At 46.7% G+C, this 16,565-nt stretch overlaps 1 protein-coding gene across 3 annotated transcripts in view; it reads left to right on the top strand.

Moving 5' to 3' along the window:
• The window catches only part of LOC135401141 (potassium voltage-gated channel subfamily KQT member 4-like), a 430,735-nt gene extending 418,264 nt beyond the window's left edge, over nt 1-12,471 (top strand). For all 3 annotated transcript variants that reach the window (XM_064633346.1, XM_064633348.1, XM_064633347.1), the window contains 4 exons: nt 8,906-8,979; nt 9,108-9,235; nt 9,824-9,920; nt 10,190-12,471. In XM_064633346.1, the coding sequence (XP_064489416.1) occupies nt 8,906-8,979; nt 9,108-9,235; nt 9,824-9,920; nt 10,190-10,978 (1,088 nt within the window). In that variant the 3' untranslated portion in view covers nt 10,979-12,471. The remainder of the gene's footprint in view (nt 1-8,905; nt 8,980-9,107; nt 9,236-9,823; nt 9,921-10,189) is intronic.
• Nucleotides 12,472-16,565: the final 4,094 nt, after the last annotated feature.

Raw genomic sequence — 16,565 nt, 5'->3', positions numbered from 1 at the left:
AAAGTAACGTAACTTGATCAAGGTGTCTCCAAATTTTATGGGATTTATCGAATGGCAACGCATTGCGAACCAATCTGGACAGACGTCAAACACGGTATGTACTGGTTGCGACACACTTGTCCGTGATCTCGTTCCGCTCCACGAGCATCCCCTGCCGGCAGCGTCGCCAACGATGAATAGACACGGGGAACAGGGTAGTATGCTGGAACACGTGGCAACGGCGAAGTGCCAAGAACGCCCTCACTGATGGGTAGCTCACAGCTACCAGCCTCCCCTTGCAACCTACATTTTTGGTAGGCGACAGAGCCAATAGGGGATATTTGCAGAGCGATTTCACGCCAAAAGTTTGAAACGCTTCGCGCCGACAACAGGTAAACTGACCTAATTTAAGTTGTTTCTTACCGCAATATATTTAGCTGTGCATAATTTTTAAACTGTGACATGATACCTCCAGGTGAATACGAAAGCATGCAAACTATCTGACGTCATATCCGAAGTCCCACGTCACATCTGACATCACATCCCGCTTGTATTCACCCGATCTTTTGCGATGTCCTTCAAAACTCGTCATATTGATAAGGCTGCCGTTTCCACCGTTTCAACTAGACGGATGCATTTATGGGAAAGCGATAGGTACCTTGCCTGTGCTTTTTAAAGTCCAGTTTGAGTCTCTGCAATGAGTTATCATGCAATCAGTTAGCAGTTAGTATTTATCAGTTAGTAGTTGTCACACTGCCCGCTCCCATGACTCTGATTGGCACTTCAGAATGCATCGTGTTATGATACATCACTTTTCCTGTGTGTAACCTCGACTATGCACGTACAGCTCGAAGCACAGTGAACTGGAACGCTGCTTCGACCGGCAGAGAAAGAGGGGAGCCACCCTGACGACCTTTAGCAGAAATAAAGGGAGAGGGCGTTTCGACATTTCCATTCCTGTCGGAGGGGTGTTCGCTGTGGTGTGCGGAACAGTGCCCAATCAAGCTAGCGTTATCAACGCTGCGCCTGTTTGTGTTTTGGGCGATTGTGTCTCAGATAATGCAGAGAATCGATGTCATGGCACGCGCATGGAAACGGGTTGGCACATGGGCACGCGTCATCCGAAACTCTCATTGTGTGATCGAATGAAATGAATAACACCTTCTCCCTTTCGGAAAATTTACTGCGCTCAGAATAGAGGATGCGAAGAGGCTTGAAATAATTAACGATCGCGAAACCATCGTAAGTGCAGGGAGTCACTGTGAAGGTTTTCTATTATGGTGTAGTGAATGATGATCAGAGCTAGACAAATTCATCATGACCTTTGTCCTCACTTCAATTTTCGTCAGCAGAGGTTCATCCCTACCTCGACTGCGTGTTCCCCAAATTTGCCTCTCCCACCTTTCGCAAATCGCATTTTGATTTTTTTTTATTTTTTTTGCCCCACATCAATTTTTTTACTGATATTTTTCCTCATCTGGGTCACTTCACCTTAATTTTAATTTTGGAAGTTTAGGAGAGGTGAGAGACGACTGGTTCGCACGTGCTAACCTGGCCCGCGCCATCGGGATATCATCGATTCTTCGCAATCCCTCTGACACGGTCGCCCAAAACAAACGAACGCAGCGTTGATAACGCCAGCCTGATTGCGCAATCTTCGACACGCCACAGCGAACACCCCTCCGACTAGAATGGAAATGTCAGAACCTCCTCGCCCTTTATTTCTACTTGACGCCGCCAGGGTGGCTCCCCCCTTGCTCCGCTGGTCGAAGCGGCGTTCTAGTCAACTCTGCTTCGAGCTGTACATTCCCTAGACGTCCTTGGAATGCAACCCTGCATGTTGCTTCGGTTACCTGTATCTCGGCCGTGTAGTCAAGTGTTCAGTAGTTTAGACGTCGTAGACTGTGTTTTGAAACCCCGTATCGTCGTCTTTTCTTTTTCTTTTCTTTTTCGTATTTGACTAATGCTTTCAGTGGCTCTGTCGCCTTGTGCGGCGCGTTGGAAGGTAGGTAGAATAAGGCCAACCCTTTCTGGCGGAAGTAAAAACATAGTTCCGGTTCTCCAAAAATATACTTTCGTATGTCTTTTTTTCTGTGACGGGGTTACATTTCGAAATGCGCTAAAACTCGGCTGACGCCCATTGGATCTCTTTCGCAACTGCTTATGCGAATGCGCTGCGGCTCCGGCAACCTTGGGTGCGCCGGAAAAGATTATCTCCGTGTTCAATGGGGCTCTCCGGCTTTGGATGGAGTCTTCCGGATTGGGGACCAGTGAGGACACCGCTCGAGCTCGTCCTTCCCACTCCAAAACCGGTTTTGGTCCTTTATGCTGCCCACTTGGGTTTGTTTTGGCGCGTGCCGAAGGGGATCCGCTGGAGAGCCCATAGAATACGACGCGTATGTGGAAAAGGGCCGTTGTCTCGGTCTTGCTGAATGGCAAACAGGCGCCTCATAGCTGCCGCTTCTGTCTGTCACAGAAACTCGGAGACAAGCGCGTGGTGTACATACGTCTTTGTTGCTTACAAGGAGCGATGTCGTATAGATATCATGCCGACAGACCAAAAGCGTTTCTAGTGCAATACAAAGTGGAGCCAGCTGTCCAGCCGTTGAAAGCTATGGGGTAACGTCTTGTATCGCATTTTGTATTGCTGCCAAGGGTGAAAGGGACGTTGAATTGTAAACCACGTTACCAGAGCACCGATTTTTCTTCCCCTCTTTTGTGGATGTTTGTGGTAAGGTGACCTTTGCTGGTACAGGATCTGAGATTTTTTTTATATTTTTTTCGTCAGGAATAGTCATCCTCCACGTTTCTTAGAAAGTGCTTTTACATTCAATGCTTCATGTCCGGTACATTATCCGTTTACTTCTACCCGCATGTGTACCAGCGAGAAGGGACAACAAATGCAGCAGCAATAATAGGGAGATAGGAAAACTACGTACCACACTTTTCTTTTGCACAACCATGTCGCGTTTTGCCCACATCTCATCCATTCAAACTGCTACCTTGACATGCATATGAATGATACTTGCGCACATCCTCTTTCTTCTTCTTTTTTTCTGTGTACTGTATATTTCATTACACGTGACACCTTGAGTAGCAGCACCCTGAGTAACTACCACCATGCAAGTCTGGGACTAACACCTTAGATACTTCTCGCAATCTATTTTTGTTTTCACGGCAGCATCTTGTATTCCCTGATGCATTCGAAAGGCCCGCTCCAGAGTTCTATGCCACTGATGCCTGTTCCACTATGAGTTTTACGTTTTAGTTTCCCGTAGGCAATACGATGCAGTGCACGCTTTCGCTTGCCCCATAGTTTACATGGTATCGAATAGAAGATTGTGGTAAGCGGTTATACCACCAATAACAGTTTGCACATCTAACTGATACAGCGAACAATTCATGTTATCCACAGGGCACTGACACTCCAACAGTGACACTTTCGTACGTCCGCTTCGAAGATACCAAATTGAACAATGAACTCTCGATGTTGCAACAAAATAAGTATAGAGCTGACAGGAACTTAAAAAAAAAAAAACTAAATGTCCTGATGAGAATGTCCTACGGTGACAAACATCCGCTGTTAAGCGTAAAGTACGGCACACACTGTGCACTCGACTGCGTACGATCTGTCGGAGACAACTACGAATACAGATAGGTGTGCTTCGATATTTATATGCAAACCGTACAGTGACTGAACTAGAACCCTCCACAATCACATGTAACAAATAAAACGTTTCGTATGTATGCGCATGAGGATGTTCTGAAAGCTGTACTCTTCTTCCAAGAACAGGGTCCAACAGGACTACACTTTGTGGAGGCTTTTTTCATAGGCTCAGGAAACCAGATGTTTATATTGGTAAGCAACGTGCCGACGCTGTGCCGTTTCTTACAAACACGAGCTTCTCTCGGCTCTCGATCTCTTTGATTCGGTCACCATTTCTTTGTTTTGTCGACACTGGAATGAAGCGTAGATGCCAAAGAATATTTCACTTTCTCTCTCACGGATGCTTGATTATCCCCCCTTGCAGTTTCATCCCCGAAAGGTGATACTGAATTATATTCACCCACGAGCTCGGCCTTCTTTCTCCTTCCTTCAGGCTCTCCCGTTGCACTCCTAAATGCCCTTCACGACCTGCACATCACATCCACGACGACTCCCTACTTGCTGACGCAGCCGGGTATGCGGAACGCTTTCCTGCATCCCACGCTTCCGACTATGGCACATTACTACCCGTATCTTGCTATAGTTCTGTAAGTTGCAATCGCTTCCTCGCTGCAAGCAACGGGCCTAAGGCGTACCTTGTCTGTTAGACGCAAGTAAATAATCCGCGGAGGAAATCGTCGACGGGCCTCGTGCGTCTAAAAGCTTGCTCTCGCCGCCTCCGAGCGGACTCGTGAATGAATCGTTCGAAGCTGACCTTCACTGTCTACATGATCAAACCGAAGCCGACGTGCTTAAACGGGCGCGGCTACAGTATATCTATAATGCTCCGGGTTTTCGGAGTTTCTTTCTTGGCATATACGGAGGGCGTTTTCCGGCGCTTGTTATTTTCTGGCCATTCAGAGTTTGTCAGCGTTTACAACTGGTTTTTTTTTTTCTTTTTCTTTTTTTTTTTTTTTTTTCGATGGCTGCGAAGCGACATGCTCAATCAGAAGCTGCGTGCATAAACGCTCACCGTTAGACGTACAACTTGCGGACAATTTATGTCAATTTATGTAAATAAATGTATGTACATAAAATATTAAATATAATTTATCGTCTGCGTTCCAACAACTAGTCCCCCTTCCAAGAAGACAATTTTTGTGTCATCTCTGCTTCCTTGTCCACTTTTAAGTGGAGGGAAAAGCGTGACTCATAGAAAAAGCGAAAAGGAAACTCCCTTATGCGCTGGGACTTTTTCTAAGTAGATGCGGGAAATGGACCTCGAAATGACCTCCATGTCGAGAAAACTCACAAAATGCCTCATTAAGTACACTGGCTATGTACGTACTGGCAGTTAAGTTGCTCCAATATCGAGAGACAAGCATGGAATAATAATAATAATAATAATTGGGCAGTGTTGTTATACGCAAGGTTTGTCTGCCTATAGTATGGCGACATGTTGTACGAACCTCAGGGTAGAACTGCGCATAATGTCGACCACTTTTGGTTCTTTTGACGTGCGCCGGATATCTCCGACACACAGTGCTGGAAGCACTGTTTACCTCACCCACATTGCTATACCATCCTCGGCCGTGTTTGAACCCGCGCTCTTGAGCTCAGCAAGCCAACACCCTAGTGACTGAGCTACCAAGGAGGAGCTGGTGAATTGCTTAAATATCGGTGCGCGGCGCGTTGTCTCTTGTTTATCGTCGTCAATCATTATTTTTCTTAAAACGTATTTCATTTCGCATTGATTTCCCGCTATGCCGCAGTACAGCATAATGGGGGAGTGTTGCCAAAAAGCAAGGAGAGCTGCTTAAAATCGTATGCGTCAGTGATGTATAGAACGTGGTTACAAATTATCTTTCTTTCTTTTTTTTTTTCGTCGTGTACTGATTACTACTGTAGGCTCTATACTGTACGTGGGACGGGGTACTCCACAGCCATTAACAGCTAGCACACATGTCTTGGAATGAAGTCTCCTGTCCTACGATCATAAGATACGATCATAAGTTGCCGCTGCGCAGTTTATCGATGGACGGCAGGCTACAGTCTCCCAGCACGACTACATTAAATGATCTGTTGTCGATTCTGCCCGGTGCTCTTCAGAGCGCCTGTCGGCTCGTATGAAAACCATCGCACTCTGTCAGAATGTGTCGAGAATCCCGTCTCATTTCACACGTTGAGCACATGGATGGGGTTGTGATACCAACCTTACACGTATGCGAACGGTGCACTCGCTCGCAACAAGTGAAGGAATTCTTCAAGAGGTCGACGCAACGGTTGCGATGGAAACCTGTAATCGAGATTGGGATCTATCGGCGATGCTGGCGTCGCTTCTCATCCATTTGCTTGTATAGTTATGCGTCTCTGGCAGAGATACTGACGCCTAGTGGTGGGATATGTTAGCGGACGCGACTGACACATTGTGTGTTGAAGCAACGAATGTGACCGTGACTTGAACTTGTACTGCACAATACAATAACTGGAATACAATACTGGGCAGTGCATTAACTGGAAGGCTATTTGTATGTACACTGAGCTTTTTGTGTCACTGTGAACCTCCTAGTGGTCAGGTATTGCAGCTCCGGCAATATACTTTTCGGCTTTTTTCATTATTCAGTTCTCATTGCGCCACACTGCCGATTGCGCCTTGCACTCTACCTCACAACGCCGGCCACTAGTTGGAAGCAAACATAGGTAGAGATATCTTTCGCACACATGACGATGGGAATACCCCATGCAGAAGGATGCCTGCCAAGTGGGCTTGAAGAGCGCTTGGCTCGATACACCTCCCGGTAGGAAGCCTCCAGTGGGCCTGTGTCTATAGCTGGTTCCGCTACTTGCTCGCTTATACCTGCGCTTAGCCCTGCCCCGTAAATAGTCTGCGATTCATTTTAGTACGTGGCTTGGACTTTGTTTTGATGCAGCGTAGTCGTTACGTGCATGAGTATATGGCGGTGCTGTATGCTCTTTTAATAGCTAGGAAGACTGTCATCCTTTAGGACCTTTTCCTCATGTCCATAGTGCACTCCATTGAACCAGTTCGCAACACTGCCATTCCGGACGCAGACATCTAGTCTAGAGGGTCCACTGTAGTCGGTTTAGTACTGGCTCTGCAACTATTTTGCTAAAGTCTAAGAGGCTTAAAGGACGCGGTGATTCTATTGGCCTAAGTGATTGCTCAGGCTTGAGCACCGGGGCTATAGGCACGTATTTTCATTTTGTCCAACGTAAAGCTTAACTTTTTCTTCTAGACTTTGATAACGTTGCGACTAACGGATTGTGAAGCTTTGAAAGCTGTATCACCTTGTATGGTTCTCAGACTCCGAAGAACAAACTTGTTCCGTTGCTCCTCGGGTGTTGTTGCGCCATTAAACACCAAGTATCCATTACTGGCAGTGCCGCCTATATGAAAAATATGTATAGAATATATATCGCTCATAATGACGCGACTTTAGTCCTGCAGAGTTTACATCTTCCAGTCGCCTCGTAAGTGAAAAACCTTCTCTGTCGTGTTATCTGTAGTGCGAATCATCTTGGTTGGAAGTATTATTCTGCTGCTGTGGGTATGTGAAGTTTTCCACGATGTTGCGATGAGCTGAGCGCAGGAGTAAAAGCTCTCCGGACCTGTAAACCCAGCGGTCTGTGGACCAAAACTACACTCCGCTCGTTCACATCCCTAAGACGAAATACGTGCGCCGCCGGTCAAGTGCCCAGGAAAACGCGAGAGAGAGTGGGTACTCGCAGCATGTGTGCAGCGGCAAGAATGGGTGGGTATAATAGTACAGCAACAGAGGGCGAAGAGAAGCGATAAGGAGGAGGAAATTGTCATGTATGGTACGCTTTCGAAATGACAAAACCCCAAACAGCAAGCACGGTCGACGCTAAGATGGACTTTGTTGAGGTACTTCAGGAAACTGTGTCGCAAACTGTTCCCGTGACAAATATGATGTTTAAAAAAAAAACGCTTTTCTACACTGACACGAGAGAATTAACGCTTTTTAAAAAATACAACCACATGTTGAACCAAATCCCTGGAAGAAGGTGATTTTTGTAAACAAAAGAGTGCTATTCTTTGTGACGGCGTAGTCAATGAAACAAGGGAAAGGGTGCAGGCTAACTGGTGCAGATCGCCCAGGAATTAGCATTTAGGTTGAGATGAGTCAATAAATTTTATTGCTGTGTCTGACAATTTGTGTGTGTGTCGTCTTCTGTGTCCGTGTCCCTCGGTCGCCTTCGTGACGTTGTCAAACCTGGGGCATGACCTGTCATACCGAGACTGTCGGAGTCTGAACGGAAGTCGTAATGTGCATCTACTTCACTGCGTGTGAAGTAGGGGAATTGATGCGACCTGCACCCCGCACACTCAGTAAATTCCTCCTGGACAATTCCTTCCTACATCGGCTATCGGCAACAGTACATTGCAGATGAACCTGAGCGATTTCAAGTAGGGCACCAACACACTATCGACTCTCTGTTCCTCTTCTTCTTGTTCCTTTTTCCACCACTAAACAGTAGCTCGCCAGTGTTTGCCGAAGACTAGCCAAGTTCATTGATTAGATGAAATTTATCGCTGAGCCGTTCTGCCCGCGTGTGCCCATAAACCTCGTTGTTGGCCTCACTGAATAGTACGAGCGTGTAATTTCCGAATAGAAATTCCTGTGTTCTACAGGTCAGCAGTCGTCCATTGTGAGCAAGATGCTTCAGACGGGAAAACATATGGCATGTTGAGATATAGATATAGACGACATTAGGTGGTACGAGACGGTCCAATTGCGTTCTGGTGTGAAGATCATTTGCGCGAAACACTGTTTTGGATAACTGTGCTGTGAACTATACGAGATAACTATACGAGTCAAGGGCTCACGGTTGCTCGTTTCTGTAATGTTTTTGCATGCCGCTGCACCTGCATGGAGCTGTTTTGTACCTTGTCACGCACTGCACGTGTATACGCAATGTCGATCTCTCGGGCACTTTTGAAATTACCGAAGCATCAGTTTTATCGTATCGTTAACCACAGGCTCGCAACAAGTCGAATGTTTTCAGGTAATGTGTAGAAGATAGTGCATAACATACGTGCAATTGAATTTCATGTAATTGAAAAAGAAAAGAAAGTCACTATGTTATGGTGGTGCTTTTTTTTTTTTTTTTTTTTTTTGTGGCTGATATGTAAACGTGCAATATAGCGCGCCATGCCTTTATTTATCTATCTATTTATTTATTTATTTATTATGCATTTAATATTTTGATTCCTTTTATCTCTTTCACATAATCTAGATGAAGAGCCTGAAGAGCCTCGGCTTACAGTACTCACGAAGCAACATAAAAATGCTATTCGTTCACTTAGGAAGGTAATTTTTATTACCTTTTCCTCCATAACACCAGGCTTGACGTGTTTGGAAGGCTCGCTGAACACGTAATTCATTCGGCGTCAGTGATATGAAGCGTGGTTTTTATATCGACTGGCTCGTATTTGCAGATAAAATATTTTGTAGCACGAAGAAAATTTAAAGAGGCCCTGAAGCCGTACGACGTGAAAGACGTCATCGAACAATACTCAGCAGGGCATGTCGATCTCCTTGGAAGAACCAAAAACATCCAGGCAAGGTACGTATTGATAGTGAGGAAGTCTAATTGGCACGTGCACCTGTAGACCTCTTTGAGAGTGCGGTAGCGAACGATAGAAGTGCTGTGCAGAAAATATTTCCTTAAAAATATAAGCATATTACGAAGCCTTTTAACAGTATGTACGAGGGCACAATCAGGCCTAAAGCACAATCGTTGTCGCAGATGCAGCTACCATATATGCTTCATCTTCCCCTGCAGTTTCTTCCTTGCCTTATTTTCTCCCTGAAGATGTCTTTATAAAACTTTTAGCGCACATGAATGAGAGGATAGCGAACGAACGAATTCAAGTTATTCATCTATGAACCTGTGTGCCTTTTATAAATATACTTTCTATAGCAACCAACCAACCTTCTCCAAATTCGGGTTGTTGAAACTGTACCTTGTGGGCTTACGTTTGTGTCCAAAGTGGTCGTCTTTTTATGGGGTATATAGAGTCTAAGATAATTGATGCCTCCGAAATTTTGAAAGTTATAGTTTGGGCTCTATTGATACATCTTTACGTGCGTATTTTCAAGTTTTCCAGTGTTCTAGACTTCTGCTTACTGAACGTTGTCTGTTCCCTTACAGATTAGACCAAATCTTGGGTAAAGTGGGTTCGAAAGCAAAGGACGTGTACGAATCTAAGATTAGTCTCGCATCGAGAATTGTCAAGGTGGAACGGGCGGTGAGTGGTGATAATAAGTTTTTAATACGTATATATACAAGACGTTTCCTTTTAACCGATAAAGATCAACTAGTAAGGAAAAAAAAGTTAGGTGACTGACTTTGCGTAAGAATATCTTGAGTATGAATATGTACGCCATTTTCACTTTTTGTCTACGCCATCGCAGTAGCAATCTTGATCCACACCTCAAATACAGAACTTCAACATTAGAACATTGTAATTACCACGTTTTTACGTCCGTTTTTCTACAGTATACAATTCCTTTGCAGGTGGAGGACATCGAGTCGAAGCTGGACCAGTTGCTGGAGATGTACATGGAGGACCGGGCCAGGTTATTAGCCGTACCGGCTGTACCGCCCCCGGGCCTAAATCTTCGGCATCAACCGCCTCCTCCCCCGCCGCCCTCGGCTGCCCCTTCAGCTGCCCCGTCGACCGCCCCATCCCCACCTCCCCAATTGAACGCTCCTCCACCGACGGGCACCCCTCCACCCGTGGTGAGCTCTTCCCCACCACTCCCACCGCCGCCTCCTGCCTTCCTCCCGGCGATGTCCCACTCCCCACCCAAATCCATCCTGGTCGACAAACAGTCCAGTGAGCCCAATACACCTGTCGCCAAGACCTTCGATCGCCCCGGACTCATGCAGAGGGGCAACTCTGACCTGGGTTCTCGGCTAAGGAAGAAGGTGACGCTCCGGCACACCACCAGTGCGGGCCAGAGCGACCCGACGCTCTGCCAGCCACCGCCTTCCATCCGCGTGGAGCCAGACAGCACCACGAGGGCATCATCCTCCATGGCGGCTGACAGCGAGGCCTCCACCATCGCCACAGAGATGGAAAGTTTGGCCCCGACTGACGACGAGATGGGTGTAGATGAGGAGGACGAAGATGATCTCGCTCGTGAAGAAGAAGGCGATTCCGTGACACTGTTGCCGCCCGCACCGCCGCCACCGCAGATGGCGGCGTCACTTCCAACGGGGGAGGATGTTAGTGTGGTGACGGTATCAGTGGCGGAAACTGCGGCCCTTCTCAGACCAACCTTCCACAACTTTACCGCCTGAAGGGCAGCGCTGTGTCACATTCCATCCAGTGCTTGCGCCGAGGCTTCGATATCTGTTCTCTCGGCTAGGCATTTCGAATGGGCGCGTCTATCGGTATCGGAGGTTAGCTAACTCTCGCACTGTAGTTGCATTGCGCGCTATGCATGGAGACACGTGGCAACGCGACCAGTAGGACTTGGCACTATTTAAGGCGCCTCCTACGGTTGATGACCATGACCTGGGGATCTCGACCTGATCGCCAGCCGTTTATATTCTACGGCTCACTTTTTTACATGCAATACTGAGGTTTCTAAAATGTCCCGTTAGATTCCTCAAAAAAAGGTAGCATACCGCGCAGTCACACGCCCCTCATAATTCCAACTTCTCGAAGGCTGCTAATAGCACTTGTGCATACGTATAACCTTTTTATACATTAACGTTCTAACGTGACGACGTCTGTGGACTACGACTGCCAGCACTCTAGGACATTTCACACATTTTTGCTAGATTCACCGTAGTGAGATACTTCACCGGAAACAAGAAAAATTGCGAAGAGACCTAAAAAGCGATAAATCGCTTCGAAATCGTCAACATTCACATTGTACCTAAAATATCAATTTTCAATCGCCACCAGAAGAAAAACGCGAAGAAAAACATCGGATCACCCCACGAGCGAAGGAGAAACCCTTACAGGGCATTGTGTACCCTCATAAGAAGCAGGAATAATTCGGTGCGCGTTCAGATGCACGTAGTTGTATGCACACAGTCACAATTGGAACATGCACACGTTGATAGATACATGTCGTGTTCCCTAGCGGTATTGGGCATACCGCGGTAGTCCAATTTCCAGAATTCTCTAACCGTGGTCACGTGCTCTTAAACGATCCTCAGCTCGACCCCACCAGTCGAGCTGCTCATTGAGACCAGTCTTGTGCTTCAAAAATCGACCTGACAAAAACGCTTTCCGAGCACAGGAAATCCTCCGAGCTTTCTTCGGGTAGTACGCGGTAAGGCCGGTTGTCTTCTTCAAACCCAGTAACTTCCCAAGTGGAAGAGCACTTCTTGCCTCCACTCACTGGAGTTGAAGAGGGCTGTCCAGCCGAGGATCATTTAGAATGCGGAGCTAGGTCTTTGCCTAGCACCCACCCACGGAAAGCATTGCTGACGGTATTCTGCTGGTGATCCGCTGGTTATTTGCGGTATGCCGGACAACGCGAGCGAATACGGCAGTTGTCTACGAACAGCTACATAACGTCTACCTGATGCACTTTTTGACTGTCGTCCGCAGAAGGCAATACCTTTTCGAACGCTTCGGGCAACCCATTACTCCTCTTACACGACTTCCCTCGCATACCTTTACCACGCAACGAGGGGTTCTCCCGTCAGCTTTTCGTGCAACACCTAAAACGCTGCGCACAGGGTACCTGATTCAAGAGTGACGCCACATGTAACGGGGGTTTCCTTCTGTTTGTCACGTTTTCGCTGAACAAAGGTACGCTTGGTTTTGCGCTGGGTTTCATGATGTCATCTTTTTGCACTATCGTTACATACTGTACCTACTCACTTCAAGTAGCGGAACACTGGAGCGCCAATTTCCTGTCACTGTGAAGTTGGACGAGGATAGAATAGGCTTTTAAGAGTACCAAGGACGATGAAGCGTAGGGACATTGCAGTGAATCCACACGTGTTTTTATTGATTTATTTTTATTTAAGTTTTTAAAATCATGTTCTTCCACGAACATACTCGGCGCATTTCAGTCCGACCAGGGTAGTATTTGAGAGCACGATGGCACGCCGTGCACCGGCACATTTTGGGCATTCCAATGACGTGCCACAGATCTGACCCAAAGCTTGTTAACGCTCAATTTTGCTGGAGGACAGATACACCAATGCACAACATAGCTCAGCGCAAGTCAACCATGAGTTGCTGTCAGGATACTAGATTGTGTTTATTTACAAATGCATGATTGCATATTCGTAGAATCTCGTAATCCCCATACGAACGTTAACATTAAAGGTCGGAATCGCACGACGTCATCCAAAGTTACACTATGTGTCAAAGCACTCATATGCATTATTTTAATCTTTTTCACGATGATTGCAGCAGCGTACACATGACTTGTGCGTCACGTGGCCATTGTGTGCTCAAGTGGGAGAATATTACGTTTCTTATGCGCCTATGCGTCTATTCACACGAGCGACATTCCCCAGAATACTCCAGCGGAAGGAGCGCAAAACGTCACAACTTTCTGCTGGCACATGAGCACGAGCGTCCAACGTCGTATCTTTTCGAGCTCGTCCACCCACGGCCACAAGAAATTCTGTAGCAGAGGACAGGGCCAATGGTGTCGTCTGCTATGTGCGCCTAGATAGAGAAAGCCTGCCTTACTCGTCGACGTGACGTAACAACTAAGAGTCAGCCAATCAGGATTGTGTTTTCAATGGCGGTAGCCAATCACGAACGTGCTTTCAGCGGTCGTAGCCATGGAGACGAACTACCGCCGTGTGCGAGTAGTGATTGAACGTCCCCGCGTACTAAATGGAAAAAACTTTAAAATAAAGCGAAAAACGGTCCCATATCTTTCTTAAGACTGATTTTCTGGAAAGCGTGTTGCACTTTTTTGTCTACAGATCCAGGTCTACCGGTTCCAAGTTAGCTGCACTTATTTGCGAGTTCTCGAATTCACAGAACAGTGAATCGCAGTAGCAGACCAATTCTGACTTTATATCCCCACATAGCGAAGAAGGGAGAGGAGGCAATAAGCAGGCCTTCCGTATCTAGGTGGCGTTGGCAGTACCAACACCACCTGATCACTTGAGCGCCGTGACGCAACAATTAAGAGTCCGCCAATCACGACTGTGCTTTCAGTGCCCGAAGCTATGGAGACTAGCCGCCATCAGCCGCATGGGCAGACCTTGGGTAGCCACAGAAAGCCTGTGTTTCAAAATCGTCTTATGCGATTGGCTGACTTTATATGCCAAAGTGCGAAGGAGTGAGAGGAGGCAAAAAGTAGGCTTTCTGCTTCTAGGTGGCATTGGCACTACGCCGCTTCCCGCCGCCGCCGCCGCCGCCGCCGCCGCCGCCGTTAGAGTGCTCGACATAAGACGTGGCAGAAGTTCCACTCCATGAGCAGTTCTTTCTTCCTTTTTTTTTTACTAGGTTATTTCATGGCAATGTCGCTCGTGTGAATATACAGTATATATTTCGTCTTGGTAGGACGCACTCGAAAGCACGAATAATTGATCGAACTGCGCTGTGCTTCACGCAGTGCTTAGGCCAACATTGACGTACCTTGGTGAAACTGCACGGCTCCGTAGTGTGTGTGTCACTGTACATAAGACATATATGATGTTTTGAGGTCGCGAGCGTACGCTGTAGTCGCTTCGCGACGATGCTGAATGATTTGCTTGTCTTAATTGATCAGGCTGAGCACATAATCTCATCACATTACATAGTTGCCAGTCACACATTTGGCACGTTCCACTTTCCATCTGAATATTATTCTTCAATTCCACTGTCTTGGTTATCATCCGCATTTATTGGCTATGTTCCTTCATCTGTCGCTCAGTCGAATCTTGAGAATATGGGCTGTCCTGCTATTCCTTGTCTGCTAGGCGTACTCGCACAGTGTTATAAGATGATAAATAATTCAACGAGGACGGGTTTCACCAACGTTGATTAAATTTAGCGCTGATATGAAGATTCTTAACGGAGTTACGCTCTGCACCTTGATGCGTTCTTTGATGTCGTTCGTCGCAGACCGAGAAATATGCGACTTTATTACGGAGCAAATGAGCCAATAAATTAAGCGGTATGACTAGAGTGTGCCACATGCACTTTCTGTTCCGCTACTATGTCTCTGTTCTAAAGAAACATCTAACCCCGTAACCGGAAGAAAGCACACGTCTCACATTCTCTGAGGAAATCGTTAGTATGGTGCACGTACCTTGAGTACTACCCTTGCCGTGTTGATTGCCATTTTAAATAAAATACAATAATAGAGTAACAATCACAGCGAGAACCATAGAGGAACATACGCGACCGCACCTTGGTAAAGCATGTCCTCCATTTTAAGACACTTGTCTCCATACGCGGTACTCGTACTTTACTCCGTACCATATTTTCAAGCTTCATTTCGCTTCTGAAGCGCTATTTTCGGCGCGCGTTCAGCCCGTTCTATAACATCAGGGAGGTAGACAAAGCCGAAGACGGCCTCTTCTTTCCTTACGGGCCCTCGCAAGTGCGAGACAGTTCCTTGCAGTGCTTCAACAGGAACAGTGCGTGGAGCACTGTTCGCAAGCAGGTCGCCGGAGCGTTGATCATCTGCCTCATTTTTACGTATAGTATAACGAGTGGGGTAAAGCCTTGATAAAAGCAGACCTTGGTAAATTTCCCAGACTTGTCAGAACATGCAATACTTTCGTCAATTACTTCGCGCCCCAGCGTCAACGATAACGTGACACCATATAGGTACTTGCACACCGAGCGCCAGAGCTGTATATATAATCCTTTCTGGCCTTTCTAATGGCGTCCTGAGGGGCTCCTCAATAAAGTTCTCACAGATGCTGCATAGGAGCTGTTCGTTCTGTATACGTTCAGAATCGTTTGCCGCGACACGTTAACCAGTGCCACTTAATAGGAATCCGATAAAACTGAGTCATTAAAACTGATATTCGACCACACTCCAGCCTAATGGCTCACATCCTATAATGGATCTTCCTGTTTCTAGAGCAGCTTTTCAACACACGCCCTTTCCTTTGCTTTTCCTACGTCCGTGTGCTACGAGAACGGTCACGCCATATTTAACGCCCGGTTAGGCCGACCAATTTGGAGAGATCAAGAACCGCCGTCAGTCGAGGCCGGGCGATTGCACAAGCCAGCGTCGGTGAAACCGTCTGAATAGATGACTCCCCGTTTAGGGATGTAAAACGTGGATCTAAAGTCTCGGTGCGAACGCTAATCCACTTCGCGTGCCTTTATTTACGTCAAGCAGACAAAGAGTAACAGGAAAAGAGACGTGCGAACGGTACTAAGGTGCATCTGGCTTCGTTGAATAGTACTATGTGATTCGCAAACGTTCGTGTCAGTATGACGTCCTTGGCCGCGTAGGTTTGTATTTTATCTTCATTAGTTGTATGTTCGACAACCATCACGCGGGTTCCATTTAGGTTTCAGGTCCAACACACAACAAACACTTCTTCACAGACGTGTTTATATACGTATATAGTGTATATTTTTACTCGGGCTGCTGGGTTAGCAGACAAGCATTTAGTTCTGATGTACGACAAAACCTACAAAATCGCTACACATCTTTGGTCACGACATGGATCCATAACCATCGTTCCACAACCGTTTTAGCACTCGTGCGCTACTTTCGCCAATTTATGATCTGTACCATAATCGTCTCACACTGACAGCCTGCTAAGGGATAAGCCTCAGGAGAAGGAAGCTGTTCTTCTTCAGGGTACCCCCCCCCATATCAATGCGGTCTAATTGAAGGAGCAGGGAGGGGACGTCTTATCTCAACGGCAGATCACTGTAAGTCATTGGTTGCATCACTGAAATGTCAACCCCTCAGTAATCCTAACGCTGGAGACTTTGATACAA

This window comes from Ornithodoros turicata, chromosome 7 (assembly GCF_037126465.1).
Source record: "Ornithodoros turicata isolate Travis chromosome 7, ASM3712646v1, whole genome shotgun sequence".
Taxonomy (NCBI): Eukaryota; Metazoa; Arthropoda; class Arachnida; order Ixodida; family Argasidae; genus Ornithodoros; species Ornithodoros turicata.
This window is presented reverse-complemented; position numbering and strand designations above follow the sequence as displayed.